Genomic DNA, 25,116 nt, shown 5'->3' with positions numbered 1-25,116 from the left:
AAAGTCAAAAAGCATCAGAGCCACTTCCTGTGTGAATAATGAGAACCCTTCTCCTCCTGCTGTGGGAAACTTGCCAGAATTGTAAAATAATTCTCTAACTTTTAATTTATCACAATAATCTTACAATCTTCTTTTTTTTTGCAGTTGTTGTGCTTTTTATTCAAGGAATTGGCAGTAAAGAATGGCGGGAGGTGAGTAATGGTTTTGTTTTGTCTTGCATAGGTGTTTCTGCTGTAATTTTCTTTATAGACTCATTAATGCAAATTCTCTGTAACACGATTGTCAAACGGGGGACATTGTTTCTAAAGCGCGATGTTTTAAAGTATGTATTGGTTATAACACAATTCCAGCCCCATTAGTTTAAATAGTGCTGCTATTATGTGATAACACAGGATTGCACAAGAACTTAACTATCGTGTAATAGCAGAACTGATTGTATTTAGGTTTAACTGGTTTATCTCTAGGCGAAGGCAGATGGTGTGGGATTTTGCACAGTGTCACATCAATGGCATGCTTTGGCCTGCTACCTGGCACTGCAGCGTTCCATTCTTCAAAATATTATTGGTTAAAAAAGAGAACTGGCATTCAACAGGGGTGCAGCAATGTGACATAGTACTGATTGTCCATTGCAAATGTCAGACAAACTGAAGTGGAAGAACACAATTTGCACATGATCGTCCTGCTGTTATTCCCATAGTTTCTTGCATGGTGAATTTCCAATTCAGGAATAGAGAATATGAGGGGGAAGGTGATCACTTCTCTCACTGGATGGATTGATGATTCACTTCCAGTGAGGAAAGAAAAAAAGGCAAATCTAAAGAAGAGTTCAGTATCTACTGTTACATGGCATGAAATTTAGACCAGGAAATTAGTGTCTTGTGGAAATGGGCTGGGAAGGGTACACATCTGCAATGAGTTCCTAAAGGTGGAGGTTCAAAGCCTACTGGATCATCCCTCATTTACAGAATAGCACTTACCTGCTGACCCCACTCTGGTGCAGCCCAGTGATCAATACTCTCCTGAAATTTGCTGATTTGGATGCTTTATTAATCCAAAGGGAGTGGGGAAATAAAATGGGACATAGAATTTAAGGGCAGATCAGTAGTGGACCACAAAATTGCTGTTGTTCAGAATGGGCAGAATTCACACACATTGAGCTGCATAAAAAAGGAAAAAAAAACTTTCTTGTCCTTTGGACATCTCCAGTGATCCCTTTGTGAATTAATAGCTAAGCTGCTGTCAACCTGAAAAATTTTGAATTAAATCTGTGTTATTTGCTGAAATTGAAATGGGATTCCTAAAACAGCTATTTAGGCTCTTGAATATCATATGCCTTGAGTACTTATAGGTTTCTAGCTGTCAATTACACAGCCACCACTACTCCAGGAGGATTGCGAGCAGAATATTCTGTCTGAAAATGTGAAATTTTTCAATTTCCTTTTGCAAAGAAATTGGACATGTCAGGGTCTGATATTTTTTCCCCCACCTCAATGTATCTATTCAACTGTATAGGAAGAATCTGCACAACAGAATTGCTATAGTATTACCAGCCATATATATGGGCAGATCTGATTGTGGCCTTAATGTTACTTATCTGCTTCCTACCCTCACTATAACTCTTGGCACCATTATAGATCACAAGTCTGCCAAACTTGAATACATTGAGTGACTCATCCCCCACTGCTCTCTGAGGAAGAGAATTCCAAAGATTAACAACACACTGAAAGAAGAAATTCCTCCTCATTTCTGCCTCAAATGTGATGCCCCTTATTTTCAACTGTGCTCCCAATCCTAGATTCCTCTGTGAGGCAAAAAGATCTTCTTAGTATCCACCTTGTCAAGACCCTTCAAAATCTCCCTTGTCTCAATATGGTCACATCTTATTCTTCTGAATCCAATGAATATAGTGCCAACTTGTCCTCAAGTGACAATTTCTTCATTCCAGGAAGCAGTTTATTAAGCATTCTGTGAAGCTTCCAACGCAATTATACCTCTCTCAAAGCAAGGGGAGCACAATTGTACACTGTACTCCAACGCAGTCTCAGCAATGCATTGCAAAGTTGTAGCAAGACTTGCAATAGGCATGCAATAAAGACACGTTAGGGCTGTCCTATAAAGGAAATAAAGTTTCATAAAGATTATTACTGCTGTGAAGTATGGCTAATCCACACCAATGGGTGTGGGAACGTACCTGTGATAATTAAAGAAGAAATTGAAAGTTCAGATTAATTTATTAGTAGGTTGTTAATTAGTCGAATTGCCTGTGAGCTCACTGAGTGCACCTGATTATTAGAAATCCAATTAAGAATTTAGGAACTTCCAAGAGAACACACCAGTGAAAATATTAATAATTGTTTGGTAACAGCTATGTGGAAAGTTTGTCAATTGTTTGTGGTATAGTTTCCACATTGCTTTACAGAAAAGTAAAACTGCTTTTGGTGGTTTCATGCTCCAAAGTAGCCAAGGGACATACAGACTCCCTTTTTTGGAGAAAATGAGGACTGCAGTTGCTGGAGATTAGAGTCGAGAGTGTGTTGCTAGGAAGGCACAGCAGGTCAAGCAGCATTTAAGGAGTAAGAGAACTGATGTTTCGGGCATAAGCTGATGAAGGGTTTGTGCCCGAAACATCGATTCTCCTGCTCCTCGGGTGCTGCCTGACCTACTGTGCTTTCCCAGCACCACACCCTCGACTCCAGACTCCCCTTTTTACCTTGATGCAACATACATTTGCATATGAATTAACACATTAGTGTCACGAGAGAAGAAGGAAACAATGCATATTTATTTAGCATCTTCCGCAGCCTCAAGTACCTCAGACTGTTTCAAGCCAGTTAAATAACTGTTATTCCCTAACAGCATTGTGGGTCTACCTACAGCAAATAGATTGTAGCAGTTCAAGAAGTCAGCTCACCTCCACCTTCTCAAGAACAATTAAAAATGGGCCTAGTGATTGTAATGAAGTCAGCCTGGTGGACATCACAGAGTATGTGTTTCCCTGTTTAGCGCTGAAAATCTGGTTCAATCAGGGAACCCTGGCTGACAGATATAAATAGGAGTGTTAGACGGTCTGTTCACTCTGAGGGAGTTGGATCAGTGTCAAGGACTCTCCATGTGTAAATAAAGGATGACTTGGTGAAAGGATACCAGCCTCTATGGAGTTACTTCAGTGGGCACTATATGTTGTCCCAGCTGACTTGCCTATATCCTAAGAATGATATTTTTAAACAGTGTGGTAAGATAGGGAAGCAGTGCAGCCAATTTGCACATGCAAGAACAACAAGAGGCAGTGCAAAAAATGAATCAGATAGCTTGTTTGATTGATGGTAACTGATAGATTGATATTGCAGAAGACCCAGGTAGAAATCCTCCGCTGTTACTTCAGAATCGTTTCACAGAATTTTTTTTTGCATTTATCTAAGGGCAAGTCTGGGGACTGTTTAATGTCTACCTCATAACTGCATCATAAATCCTTTGTGTTGCTGATTGGTCAGAAGGCTTGTCCAGTTCCCAATTGTGGATGAATTATAATTTCTTCAAACAAAACATTGAAGAATAAAACAATGTCTTCAGTTTGTGCTACAAGTTGCTTTCCCAATTTCATTCTCTTCCCCAACCAATTGCTCTGCCAATGAAGTCCCTGGGGATGTTTTCCTATGCTAAGGATGCCATGTAAATGCAAGTTGATTTTAGCATTCCTTTCATCTCATATTTCAAATCTACCCACCAGCTCCTGACTGATGTGAAGCCATATTTTGTCACAGAAATTAGGTCATTTGGCTCCATTGTGTCTTTGATGGTTCCCTTGTTAAACGTTCCAATTAGTTCCATTCCCCAACTCTTTCCTCATGGCCCTGCAAACATTTTTCATTTAAGTATTCATCAAATTCTCTGTTCAATGGTGCTTTGAGTTCGCTTTCACTTTGCTATCAAGTAGTTTAGAAGGACTTAAGCAATCCAATAGACTTTCTAAACTTATTTTTTAGTGTTAAGAGCAGGTAGAATAGTACAAGTTGATCTCTTCCAAAGCCATACAAGGTTTGGAGGTGCCGGTGGTGGACTGCGGTGTACAAAGTTAAAAATCACACAACACCAGGTTAGACAACCACCTGATGAAGGAGTGTTGCTCCGAAAGCTATTGTGCTTCCAATTAAACCTGTTGGACTATAACCTGGTGTTGTGTAATTTTTAACTTTGTACACCCCAGTCCAACACCAGCATCTTCAAATCATAGTCCAACAGGTTTAGATGGAAGCATTAACTTTTGGACCACTGCTCCTTTCTCAGGTGGTTGTCTGCATGTCATCCTTTATAATGCATTGAACTCTGTTGTTAAACTTGCAATTTGTTTTCATTTGCAAAGAATAATGTAACACAAGTCTATCTGCATTTTGTAGATATTGCAGTTATATTGAAAAGAGAAACTGTTCAATTTGTAACTCATGGAACTATATATGCCCCTCACGAGCATGATGAGCTAGACATTACGTCAGGGCTGTGATGGTGGGGAGATTGCAGAGTAGTGATACTTTGAGGTTAGGATACCCAGAACAGGTTTTCCCCAGGTCCTAGTGCACCTCGTAAACCTCAGTAGCATTTTATTCTCTGTTTTCTGGACTCAGTCAGCCAGATTGAAAATGGGCGGTGTCAGGTGGATGATTCTTTTGAAGCCGGGGTGTAGGCATGGAGAAGGGAAGAAGCGTCAGTATGGGGAGAAAATTGGAAGAATCCCAGTGAAACGGGAAGATTCTTGCAGAGGGACAGATTGGAAGGGTCTCAGGAAGAAATTGGTAGAGTTTTGGAGGAAGGTCTAAAGTGGTGGGACTTGATGGATGATCCAGCATGTAGGTGGAAATGCATCTGTAATGTTCAATGGTTTGCATGATTTACATTTGATTATTTTATTCCAGTAACTGATTCTTGTTCACTGTGCTGGATTGATTAAACTTGTGGCTGGAGCTAAATTGCTAATTAAAAAAAGTTTTCAGAGAAAATATCTGGACTGAGATGATGTATGTGCTTACAGAAAATTCACTGAGATCTCGGATGTTTTAAAGTATTGTAAATAAGCCAGTTTGGGTTTAGAACTAGAGCCATCTCTGCACTGCTCTGATAGAAATTTGATATCTACAATATACATTAAACATAATAGCATCTATCCCATGAATCCAACAGTCCTTGAAACTCTTTAGCTGTGAGCTTGACTGGGCTCAGGAAACTCAGCTAGTAAGGATTAAATTTAAATCAGTGCTTAAAATAGGAGGTGAAAGTAGGATACTGGTCAGACACATCTGAGGAGCGGGAGAGTTGACTTTTCGGGCATAAGCCCCTCATCAGGAATGAGTGGGAAGGGCTTATGCCCGTACTGTCACTTCTCCTGCTCCTTAGATGCTGCCTGACTGGCTGTGCCTTTCCAGCACCACACTTTCAACTTAGATCTCCAGCATCTGCAGTCCTCACTTTCACCTTAAATAGGAGCATCTAGTCTCATAATATTGAAATAATCATCCATCTCCTGGGAGTAAGGTGATTTCTTGCCCCCAATCTCAGCCCTGCTAAAACTAGAATTGAGGGAGATAGATATGGTTTAGGCTTGAAGTTTCAACCTTTATTATTTTTGCTTGCCATCTGATCTAAAATTTCCCATTTTGAAGGGATTGCTCTGAAGTTTTGGATGGCTTCCTCTGTATTGCAACACTGTGATTAGTGGCACACTTAATTATAACATTGTACACCCTTCACTGTGACACAGTGACTACTGCATGCTTTTAAAGAGTCATGGAGTTGTACAGCATGGAAACAGACCCTTCAGTTCAACTCGTCCATGCCGACCAGATATCCTAAATTATCTAGTTCCATTTGCTAGCATTTGGCCCACATCCCTGTAAATCCTTCCTGTTCATGTACCCATCCAGATGCCTTCTTCACTGTGACAAAATGATTACTGTATGCCCTTCACTGGAACACAGTAATTACTGTATACCCATCACTGTGATACTGTTTTTATTGTATACCCATCATTGTAACAGAATGATTACTGACTAACCATCATTGTAACACTGTGATTACTGTGCACTCTACTGTGACAGAGTAATTACTGTTTAACCTTCATTATAACACAGCGATTACTGTACACACATCATTGTAGCAACAATTACTGTATGCCCTTCACTGTGACGTGGTGACTACCGTATACCCATCATTGTAGGAGAATGATAACTGACTACTCATCATTGTAACACTTCATTGTGACAGGGTCTTTACTGTGTAACCCTCACAATGATAAAGGTGCGCACATCATTGTAGTAGTGATTACTGTGCACCCTTCATTATGATAGTGATTATTGTATCAGAGTAATTGTAACAGAGTAATAACTAACCACCATGATTATAACACAGTGATTATTGTACTCACAATCATTGTAACAGTGATTAATGTATACCTTTCGCTGTGATACGGTGACTACTGTGTAACCATCATTATAACAGAATGATTACTGACCATCCATCATTCTAACACAGTAATTACAATATATCATTCACTGTCACAGAGTAGTCACCATATAACCCTCAATGTAACAGAGTGATTATTGTATACACAATCATTGTAATTGTGATACATAATGCATCCCTCAAAGTAACACGGTGAGAGGTATATCACAGTGAGAAAAATGTTAGTATAGAAAAGCATTCCTTTTAAGAATGTCCTATTCTGTTGAATTTGACCAAAATTTCCCCCTTGTGCTGATGCAACCTGGATATGTAGTAAGACACTGTTTAAAAAGTAGCATATATGGAGTAGAAATTACTGTCAGTGATGTTACTGTGTGTATGCTTAAAGCACTCAGACAAAACTCCTCTTGGTGCTAATTTAAGAGGCATTAACATCTCTTAAATTAATAAGCGATATGAGCACGCCAGTTGTTTGTAGGAAAACATTGCTGATAATCATTTATTGCTTTTATATTTTTCAAGATATTCAGAATATGTTTTGTTTTATAAAAACACAAGTCACAAATTTGATTCCTTCATAAAGCCTGTTGACGAATATGTCAGCTTGACATTTTGCAAAATATATTAACAATGGAATACTCTGGACTGCAATTTCATGCCTCGTTAAACAGTACTTAACTGGTGAGGTTAAGTGATCAGGAAACTCCCGAGTGTTTGGTGCCTTGTTTTATTGTAAGAGGTTTTTTTGCAAGATGTGGCACTAATAGTTCACATCTGCATTGAATGTCGCCATTGAGTTTAACTTGTTCTAAATTATCTTCCTGAATGTAGCTTTTTGATGAGGAGCCAAAGCTTGGTAATTGTTTCAATGCTGTTGATCCAGCGGGGTATAGGTTCACATTGTCAGTAAAGAGCAATAAAAAAATAATATATTCAACACACGCTAAGGCTGGCCTTTTTTGATTAATTCATGTGTACACTTTTAAATATTTAAATCTTTAGCAAACAGTTCAATCTGATTTCTCTGGGGAAAGTTGCATTTAAATAGTGACCTTTTCTACAACTTGTACTTATATCATTGCAGTGCCAATGTGATTCTGGCAATTGGAAGGGATCTAATTTCTCTTTGCCCAGGAGTGAAATTTTATTTTTTGCCTCTTGCACTAATTATTGGGGATAAATTTGATCCTTGCTTCTTGACTAATAATATATCTGAGTGGATTGCTCACCTCCTTTAGAACCAACCCAAGTATCTATCCATTATCTTCAAGGGGTTGTAAGTCCAATGGGCTGTGCAACAAAGATATAACTTAAATATCACTGAAAAGAGTCATATTACCAAAGCTTTTTGTCTTGTGCTCAACAAAACAAATACCAGAGTGACAGATTACAAACTATCACAACATTTAAATGTGAGAAAAAGGTGCAGATTAGTTGGCAAGTTATGTCTCATTGGCCGAGGTGTTACCATGGAGAAAGCAAAGGGAAATGATAGCTTCCCAAGATCCCAGGTAATTCACTAAAGCTGATCGTCTTTTCAACAATAGCGAAGAAAGACTAGAATTTGTACAGCATTTTCAAAACTTCAAGTTGTCCCAATGTACTTTATAGCCAATTAAAAACATTTGATGTATGGTTGTACCTTGAGATAGAGTCATAGAATCATAGAGATGTACAGCACAGAAACAGACCTTTTGGTCTAACTCATCCATGCCAAACAGATAAACTAAACTAATATAGTTCCAATTGCCAGCATTTGGCCCATGTGCCTCTAAACCCTCCCTATTCATATAATCATCCAGATGCCTTTTAAATGTTGTAATTGTATGAATCTCCACCACTTCCTCTGGCAACTCATTCCACACACGCACCACCCATGGCATGAAATAATTGCCCCTTAGGTCCCTTTTATATTTTTCTCCTCTCCCCTTAAACCTATGCCCTCTAATTTTGGTCTCCACTACTCTGGCTATTCATCCTACCTATGCCCCTCATAATTTTATAAACTTTTATAAGGTCACCCCTCAGCCTCCAACCCTCCAGGGAAAATAGTCCCAGCCTATTCAGTCTCTCCCTATAGCTCAAACCCTCCAACCCTGGCAACATCCTTGTAAATCTTTTCTGAACCCTTTCATTGATTTGAAAGACAGAGTAGACATCTTGGCAACTACCAGGGTAGTTAGTGTTCACTAACATTTTATATTGTGGATAGTCAATACCAATTGCATTTTGATGGAATATTAGCCTTTGTGGTTCCTGTACCTCTTACCATTGACATGATCCCAGTTGAAGTAGTACAAGGCTTTGTGGGTACTTCACCATAGCATGGACATTTTGACCTTTGGAGGTTAGAACATAGAAGATAGAACATAGAATATTACAGGCAGTACAGGCCCTTCAGTCCTCGATGTGGAACCAATCTAAAGCCCATCTAACCTATACTATTCCAATTTCATCCATATACCTATCTAATGACCATTTAAATGCCCTTAAAGTTGGCGAGTCTACTACTGTTGCAGGCAATGTGTTCCATGCCCCTACTACTCTCTGATTAAAGAGACTACCTTTGACATCTGTCCTATATCTATCACCCCTCAATTTAAAACTATGTCTCCTCATGCTAGCCATCATCATATGAAGAAAAAAGTCTCTCATGTCCAACCTATTTAATCCTATGATTATCTTAAATGTCTCAATTAAGTCACCTCTCAACCTTCTTCTCTTTAACAAAAACAACCTCAAGTCCCTCAGCCTTTACTTGTTAGACCTTCCCTCCATAACAGGCAACATCCCGGTAAATCTCCTCTGAACCCCTTCCAAAGTTTCCACATCCTTCCTATAATGCAGTGATCAGAACTGTGCACAATGCTCCACATGTGGCCACACCAGACTTTTGTACAGCTGCAGCATGATCTCATGCTTCCAAAACTTGATCCCTCTACTAACAAAAGCTAACACACTGTATGCCTTCTTAAAAACCCTATCAACCTGGTGGCTACTTTCAAGGATCTATGTACCTGGACATCAAGATCTCTCTGCTCATCGACACCACCAAGAATCTTACATTAGCCCAGTACTCCGCATTCCTGTTACTCCTTCCAAAGTGAATCTCCTCACACTTTACCGCATTAAACTCCATTTGCCACCTCTCAGCCCAGCTCTGCAGCTTAACTATGTCCCTTTGTAACCTACAACATCCTTCGTCATTATCCACAACTCTACTGACCTTAGTGTCATTCGCAAATTTACTAACCCATCCTTCTATGACCTCATCCAGGTCATTTACAAAAATGACAAACAACACCCGATCCAAAACAGATCCTTGTGTTACACCACTAGTAACTAAACTCCAATATGAATATTTCCCATCAACCACCACCCTCTGTCTTCTTTCAGTTAGCCAATTTCTGATCCAAACCACTAAATCACCCTCAATCCCATGCCTCCATTATTTTGTACAATAACCTACTGTGGGGAACCTTATCAAATGCCTTGCTGAAATCCAGAAATACCACATCAACCACTTTACCCTCATCCACCTGTTTGGTTATCTTCTCAAAGAACTCAATAACGTTTGTGAGGCACGACCTACCCTTCATAAAACTGTGTTGACTATTCCTAATCAACTTATTCCTCTCTAGATGATTATAAATCCTATCTCTTATAACCCTTTCCAACACTTTACCCACTACTGAAATAATGCTCACAGGTCTATAATTTCCATGGTAGTCTCTACTCCTTTTCTTGAACAAGGGAACAACATTTACAACAAAAAAGGATAAAAGCAAATTACTGCAGATGCTGGAATCTGAAACCAAAAGAGAAAATGCTGGAAACTCTCAGCAGGTCTGGCAGCATCTGTAAGGAGACAAAGGGTCAGTTAGACTCGAAACTTTAGCTCTTTTCTCTCCTTACAGATGCTGCCAGACCTGCTGAGATTTTCCAGTATTTTCTCTTTTGGTAACAACATTTGCTATCCTCCAGTCTTTATGCACTATTCCTGGAGACAATGATGACATAATGATCAAAGCCAAAGGCTCGGCAATCTCCTCCCTGGCTTCCCAGAGAATCCTAGGATAAATCCCATCTGGCCCAGGGGGCTTATCTTTTATTACACTTCCCAGAATTGCTAACACCTTCTCCTTGTGCACCTCAATCCCATCTAGTCTAGTAGCCCGTACCTCAGTATTGTCCCCAACCACATTGTCTTTTTCTAGTGTGAATACTGGTGAAAAGTGTTAATTTAGTACTTCCCCTATCTCCTTTGACTCCACGCACAACTTCCCATTTCTATGCTTGATTGGCCCTAATCTTACTCTAGTCATTCTTTTATTCCTGATAAACCTATAGAAAGCCTTAGGGTTTTCCTTGATCCTATCTGCCACTGACTTCTCATGTCCCCTCCTTGTTCTTCTTAGCTCTCTCTTTAGGTCTTGCCTGGCTCACTTGTAAATCTCAAGTGCCCTAACTGAGCCATCACATCTCATCCTAACCTTCTTTTTCCTCTTGACAAGAGATGCAATTTCCTTAGTAAACCATTGCTCCTGCGCCTCAATAACTTCTTCCCTGTCTGACGGGTGCATATTTATCAAGGACCCACAGTAGCTGTTCCTTGAATAAGATCCACATTTCAATTGTGCCCATCCCGTGCAGTTTTCTTCCCCATCCTATGCATCCTAAAACCTGCCTAATTGCATTGTAATTGCCTTTCCCCCAACTATAACTCTGGTCCTGTTGTTATGCTTATCCATGCCCATCACTAAAGTAAACATAACCAAATTGTGGTCACCTACCTCCAAATCTAACACCTGGCCAGGTTCATTACCCAGTACCAAATCTAATGCCTGGCCCTGCCCCTTATTGGCCTGTCTACGTACGTGCCAGGAAATCCTCCTGCACACACTGGACAAAAACTGACCCATCTAAAGTACTTGAACTATAGTATTTGCAGTCAATAGTTGGAAATGTAAAGTCCCCCATATCAGCTACCTTGTCATTCTTGCTCCTCTCAACAATCATCTCTGCTATCCTATCCTCTACATCTCTGGTACTATTTGGAGGCCTGTAGAAAACTCCCAACAGGGTAACATTTCCTTTCCTGTTTCTAATCTCAGCCCATACTACCTCAGTAGACAAGTCCTCAAACGTCCTTTCTGCAACTGTAATACTGTCCTTGACTAACAATGCCACACCATCACTTCTTTTACCAGTTTCTCTGTTCTTACTGAAAAATCTAAATCCTGGAACCTGCAATAATTGTACTCATCCTTGCTCTACCCATGTCTCTGAAATGGCCACAACATCGAAACCCCAGGTACCAACCCATGCTGTAAGTTCACCCGCTTTATTCTGAATGCTCCTGGCGTTAAAGTAGACACACTTCAAACCAACTTCTTGCTTGCCAGTTCCTTCTAGCGATTCTGAAATCTTAGTTCTGACTTCACTACTCTCATTCTCCCGTATACTCGAACTTCAATTCCAATTCCCATCCCCCTGCTGCATTAGTTTAAACACACCAGAAGGGCATTAACAAATCTCACCCCAGTATTTTGGTACCCCTCTGGTTCAGGTGAAGGCCGTCCAGTTTTTAGAGGTTCCATCTACCCCAGAAAGAGCCCCAATTATCCAGGAACCCAAAATCCTCCCTGTACCCATGTGTTCAACTCCCTAACTATGGAATCCCCAATGACTAATGCTCTGCTCTTCTAACCCCTTCCCTTCTGAGCAACAGGGACAGAGTCTATGCCAGAGACTTGTGCCCCTTTGCTTACCCCAGGTAAGCACCCCCCTCCCCAACAATATCCAAAATGCTATACTTGTTGTTGAGGGGAACGGCGACAGGGGATCTCTGCATTGCCTGCCGGTTCCCTTTCCTTCCTTTGACGGTAACACATCTACCTTCTTCTTTTACCTGAGGTATGACCTACCTACTCAATAACCCCCTCTGCCTCCAGAATGATCCAAAGTTCATCTATCTCCAGCTCCAATCTTTAAAGAGCTGGAGTTGGGTGCACTTCCCAAAGATGCATTCAGCAGGGACACTACTGGTGACCTTTGCCTCCCACATTCTGCAGGAGGAACATTCAACTGCCCTAACCTCCAATCCCACTATTCCAAATTCCCAACGAGACCTGAAAAACTAAAACAAAAGAAATTAGTCACCTTATCAATCGGCGCACAAAATCTTTTCTTCATACATTGTTATAGGTAGGTTCACCAAAATGGTATCAGAATTCCAAGGATTAAATTTCAAAATTGCAAAATCTGGGATTGTATTTTTAGAGTTTAGAACACTGGTGGAGTGTATGAGGGTGGGATTTTAAGGGGGACTATTAGGTAGATAGAGGTTTGATTGAGGAGTCTACAACTAAGCAACACATTCTAAAACCCTGAGTTACATCTTTTACTGAATAAAATTAGGAGCACTACTGAAATGAGGCAGGTGGTAAAAAAATTGGAACTCTCTTCCACAAACTGGTAACTGACATGAGCTCAATTAAAAACATTTATAGATTTTATAGATTTTTGTTATTCAGAAGAATTACATGACATGAAGAAGAGACACATACTTGGAGTGAGGCGACACAGTGGCTCACGGAGGTTAGCACTGCTGCCTCACAGCACCAGGGACACGGGTTTGACTCCAGCCTAGGGTATGGAGTTTGCACGTTCTCCCCATGTCTGTGTGGGTTTTCTCCGGGTGATCCTGTTTCCTCCCACGATCTAAAAATGTGCAGGTCAGGTGAATTGGCCATGCTAAATTGCCCATAGTGTTCAGGGACGTGTAAGTTAGGTGCCTTAGTCAGGGGTAAATATAGGGTAGAGGGTCGGTGTGGACTTGTTGGGCTGAAGGGGCTGTTTCCACACTGTAGAGATTCTATGATTCTATGAAGTTACATTGCAGATCAGCAATGAACTCAATGATTATGAGAGCAGACTTGAGAGGCTCATATTCCTATGTTCCTACAACAGCATTTCTAACTGTTAGAAAGCTAGGAACAGTGGAGGTTTAAAGTGATTTCTACTCAGATCACTAAACTGCAATAGGTACAAAAGTAATCAAGCAGGTTAACAGAACATTAGTCTTCATAACTAGAGGGCGAGAACAGAAAGAGGATAATGTTTTAGTTGCCCTCTATATTCATCATTGTGTCCTGTGACAGAACTCACCTGAGCTCTCACCTTCTGGTAAACTTGGACATAAGTTAGTCTCTTGTCCGTGGCCTGTCAGCAGCCCACTTACACACAGTAGCTAATTCAATGACACTCAGACCCCATATCTGTTCCAGTCCCTGAGGCTCATACAAGTAGAGGTAGCACGGTGATTCTGTGGTTAGCACTGCTGCCTCGCAGCATCAGGGTCCCAGGTTCAATTCTAGCTTCGGGCGACTGTCTGTGTAGAGTTTGCACATTCTCCATGTGTCTGCGTGGGTTTCCTCCCACAGTTCAAAGATGTGCAGGTTAGGTGAATTGGCCATGCTAAATTGCCCATAGTGTTAGGTGCATTAGTTAGAGGGAAATGGGTCTGGGTGGGTTACTCTTCGGAGGGTCGGTGTAGACTGGTTGGACTGAAGGGCCTGTTTCCACACTGTAGGGAATCTAATCTAATCAACTGTGTATGAGCTAGTGATGGCAAGTGTCTTAATAAGTGACAGTGCCTCCTCATTAGGTATGGAGTGTTGCTGTCAAGGGAGCCACTCTCATGGATGTAGTTTTTGATTATCTGAAAGCATTAAGTCAAAAGGAGCATGTTGGAGTGATGAGGAAGGGTAAGGGTATAAAGCCATATGTTCATGGTTACACACTATCTACAACTTACACACCATGCCATATGTTAGGATGAGAATGAAATGCAACTAAAGATGAGGACTAAGTTAGGTATATACCATCTGATGAAATCTCATAGGCCTGAAACATTACCTGTCATTTCCATCTATTGGATGCTGTCTGAGCAGTTGAGTGCGGTATTTCAAGTATTTGCTATTTCTACTTCAGATTTGCAGCATCTGCAGTACTTTGGGGTAATCATAGTGACTTACTCCCATCCTGAGTGCCCTTGAGTGCTCTTCGCACCCTTCATGAAGTTCAGGAGGTGGCCCGACCCAATCCTCTCCATTTCTCTTGTCTTTCACACCATTGGCTTTAGATTAGATTAGATTACAGTGTGGAAACAGGCCCTTCGGCCCAACAAGTCCACACTGACCCGCCGTAGCGAAACCCAACCATACCCCTACATTTACCCCTTACCTAACACTACAGGCAATTTAGTATGGCCAATTCACCTGACCCTGCACATCTTTGGATGGTGGGAGGAAACCGGAGCACCCGGAGGAAACCCACGCAGACACGGGGAAAACGTGCAAACTCCACACAGTCAGTTGCCTGAGGCGGGAATTGAACCCAGGTCTCTGGCGCTGTGAGGCAGCAGTGCTAACCACTGTGCCACCGTGCCGCCGGCTTGTGGGAAAGAGTAGAATACCAATGATTATGTTGCACTGGGATTGATGTGCCTGCCATAGCTAAATACAGGAGGCGCTTGCATGTTGAGGAAGCAAAAATGCGGCATCATTGGAAGTTCCATGAGAGTGAGATGGAGTATGTGTTAGGTGCGAGACTCTCTATAGTGGCATTGTGCAATGGGCGGATGGTGGTGGCATTCGTATGAACTGTTCTGTAAAGACCCATTTATGAGTTTGACCACCTACATGAGTTCATTACTAATTCCTTCACTGCAATTTCTTGGACCCTGACTCCTGGATTGTCTTCCTTGACTGCCTCCTTCCATTCCCTAACAAAAGGAAAATACTACCATTCAATTCCCGAGGACTTCTTGGCCCCCTCAGGAGACATGATCCTTCTCTCCTGTTCACATCCATGATTAATACCTGCATTGCTGAATCCATGAACAACTGAGCCCTCAATGTCTCCTGGTGATCCTTTTTTTCTGCAGTTATCCAATGCAGCTTCATGTAAGAGGGACAGACTACCCTTAAGAGCTGGAGACTAAGTGGAGCATGGCCTGAACTCATGAACTGTTTAGCAACCCCCCCCTCCCATTTTGCTCATTCAGTTAGATCAATGCATGTCCTCTGATGAAATCATTCAAATAAAAAGGAAACACAACCTGATGCTCAGAAGTTTCAACCTCACAAATCTGAAAATGGATGCAAACACATTTATAGACCTCTGACTTTAATTATGGACCTCAATAGTTACCCCACCCCAGCCCTCACTCGATGTTGGATGACCAGGAATACAAATTTCTGATTTCTTGAGCTCACGTTGCTTAAAAAACTGAGTTACATTTAAAGCTTTTCAATCTAAAAACAATTCCTGTATCAAGGGATCTTTATAAGATTATGGATAATTTCTTCGCCTCCTTTCTTGAAAGTATTTGGACCTGGGGATTTGTCTTTAGTGTTTTTAAAATATTTTTTCTTGCTAACATTAACTTTAATGAATTCCTTGATTCATTATGGTTTTCTTGAGATTGTCAGCTATATTATCCTCTTCGGCTGTGAAGGTGCAAATTATTCATCAAATCTGCACTTTCATTATTCTCAATTACAATATTACCCACAATTATTTTTAAAGGGTCCGACCATGTTCTTGTAATATAATTGCAATGGTTTTTTGTGTTAATCTTCACAAGATTCTTTTAGTTTGTTTGCAGTCTGTACTACCCAATATATTTTCAATTGCTCTTCTTTATTGCTTTACTATTCCCTGGAAGTACACCATTCTTTACACTTTTATATGCTTTTTCTTATAGTTTTACGTGTCTACTGACACTAAATGTCTCAGAGTAAATTCCAACTGCACATGCCCTTTTTTTTAATGTATGCACATGTGTAAAATGAAACTGATTGTGAAAGTTCACAAAATCTGCTTTATTTATCGGTCGGATGACCTGTCAGAAGGATGGGTTGCACTTAAACTGGAAGGGAACCAATACCCTGGCAGGGAGGTTTGATAGTGCCAATTAGGAGGGTTTAAACTAGGGTGACGAGGGATGGGAACCAGAGCAGTTAGTCAGCATTGAGGAGAAGAAAAGGGGTAAGTCAAGTAAATCTAATAGGAAGAACAGGCAGGGTCAGGTTAATGAATATGGTAGGACTGGCGGTCTGAAATGTATTTATTTCAATGCAAGAAGTATAACAGATAAGGCAGAGGAGCTTAGAGCCCAGGTGAGTACATGGAACTATGATAATGTAGCCATTACAGAACCCTGGTTGAGAGAAGGACAGGACTGGCAACTCAATATTTCAGAGTTTAGATATTACATGTTTGATATAGAGTGACGTAAAAGTAGAGAGGGATGTAAAAGGGACTGGGGAGTTGCATTACTAATTAAGGAGAATATCATAGCTGCAATTAGAGAGGACATCTTAGAGGGCTCATCCAGTGAGGCCATATGGGTTGAACACAGGAAAAAGAAAGGTACAATCACTATGATGGGATTATACAACAGGCCGATAAGAGCCAGTAAGAAATAGAGGAATAGATATGTAGAGAGATCATGGAAGCTTGTTGTAGTGGATGACTTTAATTTCCCTAATGTTGACTGGAACTCTCTTAATTGCAATGGCTTAAATGGGGCAGCAAGGGGGGTTTCTTGAAACAAGAGGTAGGTAATCCAGTTGTGGAAGGGGTTGTACTAGACCTTGAATCAGGGAATGTGTCTGGCCAGGTGATCGAAGTTCATCTTTGGGGGAGCATTTTAGGAACAGTCATCATAATTCCATATGTTTTAAGATAGTTATGGATAGTTATGGATGCCACAGTGGCTCAGTGCTTAGCACTGCTACCACACAGCACCTCAGAGCTGGGTTTAAATCCAGTCATGGGCGACTGCCTGTGTGGAGTTTGCAAAGTTTCCCTATGTCTGCGAGGGGTTTCCTCTGGGTGCTCCAGTTTCCTCCCACAAGCCAAAGATGTGCAGGTTAGGTGGACTAGTCATAATACATTGCTCACAGTGTCCATGGATGTGTAGGTTAGGGGGGTTAGCAATGGGGAATGTGGGGTTACCGGGATAGGGTGGGTCTTCAGAGCGTTGGTGTAGACTAGATGGACCGAAAGGCCCACTTCCACACAGTGAGGATTCTTTTCTAAGGCAAAAGCTGGTCCTTGAGTGAAAGTGCTAATTAAAACATCATTAGGTAGGAACTGGAGAAATTAGATTGGAGGAGAGTGTTTGAGGGTAAATCCATATCTGTGTGTTGGAGTCTTTTGAAGGCCAGTTGATCAGTGTTCAGGACAGCATATTCCTATGAGGATCAAAGATAAGGATGACAAGATTCGGGAACTCTGGATGGTAAGAGATAAAGTTTAGCCAAAAAGAGAAAGGAAGCTTATGTAAGGTTTGGGAGGTTAAAATCAGACAATCCCCTTGAGGAATGTAAAGGAAGTAGGAAAGGACATAAACAAGGAATTAGGAGGGTTAAAATATCCTTGGCAGGTAGGATTAAAGAGGCATTTTGTATGGGTATCAGGTTGAACAGGGTAGCTAGAGAAAGGTAGGTCTCCTCAAGGACAGAGGAGGGAATTTATGCATGCAGCCAGAGGAATTGAATGAGGCCCTTAATGAGTCCTTCACCAAGCAGAAGGTCGTGGATGGTGGTAAGATTACTGAGGGGTATGTGGATATTCTCCAGCATGTTGATATTAAGAAGGAGCAGATGTTGGATGTCTTGAAAAATATTAAGGTAGACAAGTCCCCAAGGCCTTATGGGAACTATCTCAGGATACTGAGGAAGGCAAAGGAGGAGATTGCTGGGCCCTTGACAAATATATTTGTATCTTCTTTCGCTACAGGTGAAGCTCCATAAGATTGGAAAATAACCAATGTTGTCTCAATGTTAAAAAGGGCAACAGGGATAATCCAGGAAATTATAGACCAGTTACCCTTACATCAGTGGTCGGGAAATTATTAGGGAAGATTCATAGATAAAAAATTTACTCACAGTTTGGAAAATAATGTACTTATTAGAAATAGTCAGCATAGCTTTGTGCAGAGGAGTTGTCTCACAAATTTGATTGAGTTTTTGTGAAAGTGATGAAGATGATTGTTGAGGGTAGAGCAATAAATATTGCCTACATGGATTTTACTAAAGCATTTGACAAGGTCTCTCATGATCGGCTAGTCCAGAAGATTAAGTCACATGGGATCCACGGTAAATTTGTAAGTTGGAATCTAAATTATAGAAGATAGAGGGTAATTGAGGAGGAGTGTTTTCTGACTGGAGATCTGTGACCGGTGGTGTTACAGTGCTGGGACCTCTGATATTTGTAAAATATTCAAATGATTGGGATGAAAATATAGGTGATCTGAGTAGTAAGTTTGAAGATAACTTATTGGAGAAAATTGTTGGAGTTGTTAACAATGAGTTTTCTAAGGATGCAGTAGGATATCAATCAGTTGGAAAGTTGGGTGGAGAAATGGCATTTGGAGTTTACTCCAGACAGGTGTGAAGTAATGTATTTTGGAGGTCAAATTGAAGAAGAAAGCATACAGCAAATGGCAGGGTCCTTAGGAACATTGATTGTATCTCTCTGGATATGGAGAGATCTTGGGGTGCAAGTCCATAGCTCCCTGAAAGCAGCAATACAAGTGAATAAGACTTATTGGAAAAGCCTATGGCATGCTTAACTAAGGCGTTTGCTAAGGTTCCTCACGGTAGGCTGTTGCATAAAATACGGAAGCATGGGATTGAGGCTGACTTAGCAGTTTGGATCAGACATTGGCTAGCTTAAAGAAGACAGAGGGCAATAGTTGATGGGGAATGTTCATCCTGGAGTTCAGCTACGAGTGGTATACCACAAGGATCTGTTTTGAGTCCACTGCTGTTTGTCATTTTTATAAACAACCTGGATAAGGGTGTAGAAGAATGGTTAGCAACTTTGCAGATGACACTAAGGTCGGTAGAGTTGTGGATAGTGCAGAAGAATGTCATAGGTTACAGAGGGACATAGATAAGCTGCAGAGCTGGGCTGAGAGGTGGCAAATGGAGTTTAATGTTGTAAAGTGTGAGGTGATTCACTTCATAAGGAGTAACAGGAATGTAGAGTACTGGTAAGTTTCTTGGTAGTGTAGATGAGCAGAGGGATCTTGGTGTCCCTGGAAGTTGTCACCCAAGTTGATAGGGTTGTTAAGAAGGCATACAATATGTTATCTTGTTATCTTTTATCAATAGAGGAATTGAGTTTTGGAACCATGAAGTCATGTTGCAGCTGTACAAAACTCAGGTGCAGTCGCACTTGGAGTATTGCATACAGTTCTGGTCACCGCATTATAGGAAGGATGTGGAAGCTTTGGAAAGGGTTCAGAGGAGATGTTGCTTAGTATGGAGTGAAGGTCTTTTGAGGAAAGGCTGAGGGACTTGAAGCTGTTTTCATTGGAGAGAAGAAGGTTGAGAGGTGACTGTTTTCATTGGAGAGAAGAAGGTTGAGAGGTGACCTAATTGAGATATTAAAATATCAGAGGGTTGGATCGGGTGGACAGTGAGAGCCTTTTTCCTTGGATGGTGATGGCTAGAATGAGAGGGCATAGCTTTAAATTGAGGGTGATAGATATAGGACAAATGTTAGAGGTAGTTTCTTTACTCAGAGAGTAGTAGGGATGTGGAACGCACTGCCTGCAGCAGTCGTAGCCTTGCCAAATTTAAGGGCATTTAAATGGTCATTGGATAGGCATATGGATGAAAATGGAATAGTGTAGGTTAATGGGCTTCAGATTGGTATCACAGGTTGGCACAACATCAAGGACTGAAGGGCCTGTACTGCGCTGTAATGTTCTACGTTCTATGCTTGCCTTCATTGGTCAGGGCACTGAGTATAAAAGTAGGCAAATCATGTTGCAGCTGAATAAAACTTCAGTATAAGCCACATTTGGAGTATTATGTACAGTATGGTCTCCAGACTATGGGAAGGATTTGGAAAGGTTGCAAATGAGGTTTGCCAGAATATTGCCTGGATTAGCTATAAAGAGAGATTGGACAAACTTGGATTGTTTTCACGAGAGCAGAGGCTGACAGGTGACCTAATCAAAGTATATAAAAATATATAGGCACAATATGGTGGATAGTAAAAGTCTTTTTCCCAAGATAGAAATGTCAAGTACTAGATTTATGGTGAGAGGGGGAAAGTTTAAAGGAGATCTGTGAGGTAATTTATTTACACAGAGGGTGTTGGCGACTATAACATAGTGCCAGAATCAGACATAATAACAACATTTAAGAGGCATTTAGACAGACACATGACCAGGCAGGCAATGGACCATGTGCAGGCAGATGGGATTAATTTAGAAAGGCATCATGGTTGGCACAGAAATAGTGGGCCAAAGGGCCTGTATCTGTGCTGTGCTGTACTGTTCTATGTCCTATAGACCAGTAAGTATCCTTTATGATAAATAGATGTTTAATCACCACCAAGCATCACTGTGCCACCAAGACATTTACATTGCTTTGTTCATTTTTTGTTACTTCCTTAGGTGAGCTTGGCAATTTTGGACCAAAACATATGGCTTTGTGTCAAGAGTCACAATTCAACTAAATTAACCCTATTCTTGTTGGAGACAGGTGGAATTTTCATTGTTTCGTTCTGAGCCGGAACTAATCTGGAGTCCCCACTGTGAGAAAAGCAAGAGCTTTCTCTATCCATTTGTAGGAAATGCCTAGGGTGACTCAATGGGAAATGCCGTCATTGACACTCTTGCAAGTCCTAATTTTCCTTTGTGATATGGGAAATTGCAGGGTCAAAACTGTGTGCTGTCATTACCCTGACAAATTTGGTTGATTGAATAACATCGTGACTCAGCAGGCTATCAAAAGAGGTTATGTTTTCTACTGCTACTGTTAATGTAACTTGATTTTAAAAAGGGCAGAAATCATGGGGGGGTTGGGAAGCACTTAAAGGACTGAGTAGTTTATGTACTCTTACAAATTTTCTATCTTTTAGAATATATCCTGGCATTATTTTAGTCTCCACATTTTCAGCATACTCACTAATGGCTTGTAGATAGTTATTAGTACTGAGTGCAGCTCTTTTCTTTAATGTTGCAATGAGTTCTTCAGTGGTACATCCTCTTCTGAATTGAAGTTATTGACTGGGATTTCTGCTTCAAAGCTCCTAACTGAAAAATCATGGGCTGGAATTGAGTAGTACACTGGAGAGCTGAAGTGGAGAATGCTAAACATTGAACCTTTGGAATAGGTAAATATGTTACTGTGTTTTATAACTACTCTATTTGTTCCCCAACATCAGTGCAGGAGATAAAAGTTAGAAGGAGAGGAAAAAATTTCTTACATGCTTTTTTAGGAAAGATGTGGAAGCTTTGGAGAGAGTGCAGAGAAGATTTACCAGGATGTTGCCTGGAATGGAGAATAGGTCGTACGAGGATAGGTTGAGAGTGCTAGGCCTTTTCTCGTTGGAACGGCGAAGGATGAGGGGTGACTTGATAGAGGTTTATAAGATGATCAGAGGAATAGATAGAGTAGACAGTCAGAAACTTTTTCCCCGGGTACAACAGAGTGTTACAAGGGGACATAAATTTAAGGTGAAGGGTGGAAGGTATAGGGGAGATGTGAGGGGTGGGTTCTTTACCGAGAGAGTGGTGGGGGCATGGAATGCGCTGCCTGTGGGAGTGGTAGAGTCAGAATCTTTGGTGACCTTTAAGCGGCAATTGGATAGGTACATGGATGGGTGCTTAAGCTAGGACAAATGTTCGGCACAACATCGTGGGCCGAAGGGCCTGTTCTGTGCTGTATTGTTCTATGTTCTATGTTCTATGCTTGACCTTGGCTGTATTAATTCTTCCTGGGTCCTGTATATGATACAAAAAGTGGTTACATAGATGCAATGGAACATCAGTAGAGCTAGAGGGTACATTGTTAGAGGTTAGAGGATTCTTGCTTTAATGATGATGAGCATTGAGTACAAAACAAAGGGAGTTGTGATAAATCTGTCTGAAGCTTGGGCTGGAGTATTATGTGCAACTGTGACTACCAGTGCAGAAGGATGTCCAGGTCTTGGATAGCATGCAGATGAGATCTAGCAGAATGCTGTGAGAGTTGAGGGACTTTAATTATGCAAATAAAAACTGGAAAACAAAGGAGATGAAGAGCAGGTTTAATAGTAATGTTCCAAAATATGATGAAGTAGATAGGAGAAACAGTTTCCATTAGTGTGAATTTCAATAACCACGCAGAAACATATTTAAGATAATTGTGAAATCTATAAGGGAAGTGGAGAGAGGAAGGTGATGGGGGTGTGGGAGAGTGGGTGAACGATTGGTTTTCTGTTACAATTTGGAAATTTGGCGAATGAGAAACTTTAACAAAAGGATTTTGATAAAAACTTTGAAGCGAGAAATTTGCAGAACTGCAGAGGAAGAACAGGGGATTAGAAGCAATTATGTTGTATTCGTTCACGGGATGTGGCTTTGCAGGTTGACCAGCTTTTATTATCCTATCCCTTGGTGCCTTGAGAGGTTGTTGGTGAACTGTCTCCTTCAACTGCTGCAGGCTCTTTGGTGGAGGTACATAGTGCTATTAGAGAGAAAGCTGGATGATTTTGACCCCATGACAATGAAGAAACAGTGATGTATTTTCAAGTTATTAAGAAGGAGGAGCTGTTGGGTGTCTTGAAGAACATTAAGGTAGATTAGTTCCCAGGGTCTAATGGGATCTATTCCAGGATATTGAGGGGGAGGCCATGGAGGAGATTGCTGGGGCCTTCACAGAGATCTTTGTATACTCTTTAGCCACAGGCAAGAGCTAAGAAGATTGGAGAATAGCCAATGTTGTTCATTTGTTTAAGAGGGGCAATGGGGATAATCCAGGAAATTATAGACCAGTGAGACTAACATCAATAATAAGGAAATAGCTGGAGAAGATTCTGAGGGACAGGATTTACTCACAGTTGGAAAAGAATGGGATTTATTAGAGATAGTCGCCATGGTTTTGTGTCGGGGAGGTCTTGTTTCACAAATTTGATTGAATTTTTGGGGAAGTAATGAAGTCAATTGATGAACATACAGCAGTGGGTGTTGACAACATGGATCTTACTGAAGGGTTTGACAAGGTCCCTCATGGTAGGCTGGTCCAGAAGATTAAGTCAAATGGGATCCATGGCGAGTTTGTAAGTTAGATACAAAATTGGTTTGGTCAAAAAGACAGAGAGTAGGTTTTGGTGGGATGTTTTTCTGTGGCGAGTGGTGCTGTTTGGAATAAATATGAATGATTTAGGTAAAACCGTAAGTGCTGTGATGACACAGAAATTGGTGGAGTTGTGGATAGTGAGGAAGGTTCGCGATAAGGAGAGATTGGACAAACTTGAACCTTTTCACTTAAGATTTGGAGGCTGAGGGGCATTCTGATATAGGTGTATAAAATTATGAGAGGCATGAATAAGTCAGAATCATTTTCCCAGGGTAGAAATATGAAATAAAAGATTTTTTTTAGTAGAGGTGGTAGAAGCAGATATGACAGCATCATTTAAGAAGCATTTAGGCAGACACAGATAAAAGCAGGAAATAGAGGGAAAAGGACGATGTGCAAGCAGATGGGATTAGTTTAGAATGTTATCATGATTTGCACAGAAATAGAAGGCCAAAGGGCCCATTTCTGTGCTGTACTGTTCTTTATTCTATGTTCTAAGTCCAGATTGTTATGGACCAGACCAAACCCCCTTCAAATATATTGAGGAGATAGCCTAGACCCGAACTTTTATTTAAAGGCCAGCATAAGGTGCTCGATCCGAGTGTAATTCTATTGGTTATATTACTTGGCTTTAAGCAAAACACACTTATTTCTTTCCATACAGTTAAAATATGAACATTAGAGAGAAGAATTGGTATAGTTTTAAATCTGCTGGAAAACTTAAAGAATAATAGATTATTTAACTATTAAACAGCAACTGTTCCGATATAACATCCCATAAACACTCCTCTTCCAAAGGCAAAGTCAGTAAAACAAATTGCCTCACATGAAATGCTGGTTTCAAAGAGAGAACTCCAGCTTTTGCTGTGACTGATAGAGATGTAACAGCCTCCACTACCAACTTCAAAACCCTAATAACTAGAGTCATAGAGTCGTAGAGATGTACAGCACGGAAACTGACTCTTCGGTCCAACCCGTCCATGCCGACCAGATATCCCAACCCAATCTAGTCCCACCTACCAGCACCCGGCCCATATCCCTCCAAACCCTTCCTATTCATATACCCATCCACATACCTTTTAAATGGTGCAATTGTACTAGCCTCCACCACTTCCTCTGGCAGCTCATTCCATACACGTACCACCCTCTGCATGAAAAAGTTGCCCCTAGGGTCTATTTTATATCTTTCCCCTCTCACCCTAAACATATGCCCTCTGGACTCCCCCACCCCATGGAAAAGACTTTGTCTATTTAACTATCCATGCCCCTCATAATTTTGTAAACCTCAATAAGGTCACCCCTCAGCCTCCGATGCTGCAGGGAAAACAGTCCTAGCCTGTTCAGCATCTCCCTATAGCTCAAATCCTCTGACCCTGGCAACATCCTTGTAAGTCTTTTCTGAACCCTTTCAAGTTTCACAACATCTTTCCAATAGGAAGGAGACCAGAATTGCACACAATATTCCAACAGTGGCCTAACCAATGTCCTGTACAGCCACAACATGACCTCC

At 41.0% G+C, this 25,116-nt stretch overlaps 1 protein-coding gene across 3 annotated transcripts in view; it reads left to right on the top strand.

Moving 5' to 3' along the window:
• The window catches only part of LOC122558872 (copine-9-like), a 404,993-nt gene that overhangs the window by 55,526 nt on the left and 324,351 nt on the right, over window positions 1-25,116 (top strand). For all 3 annotated transcript variants that reach the window (XM_043707758.1, XM_043707757.1, XM_043707755.1), the window contains exon 3: window positions 145-191. In XM_043707758.1, coding sequence (XP_043563693.1) covers window positions 145-191 — 47 coding nt within the window. The remainder of the gene's footprint in view (window positions 1-144; window positions 192-25,116) is intronic.

Source organism: Chiloscyllium plagiosum, chromosome 18 (assembly GCF_004010195.1).
Source record: "Chiloscyllium plagiosum isolate BGI_BamShark_2017 chromosome 18, ASM401019v2, whole genome shotgun sequence".
Classification (NCBI taxonomy): Eukaryota; Metazoa; Chordata; class Chondrichthyes; order Orectolobiformes; family Hemiscylliidae; genus Chiloscyllium; species Chiloscyllium plagiosum.
This window is presented reverse-complemented; position numbering and strand designations above follow the sequence as displayed.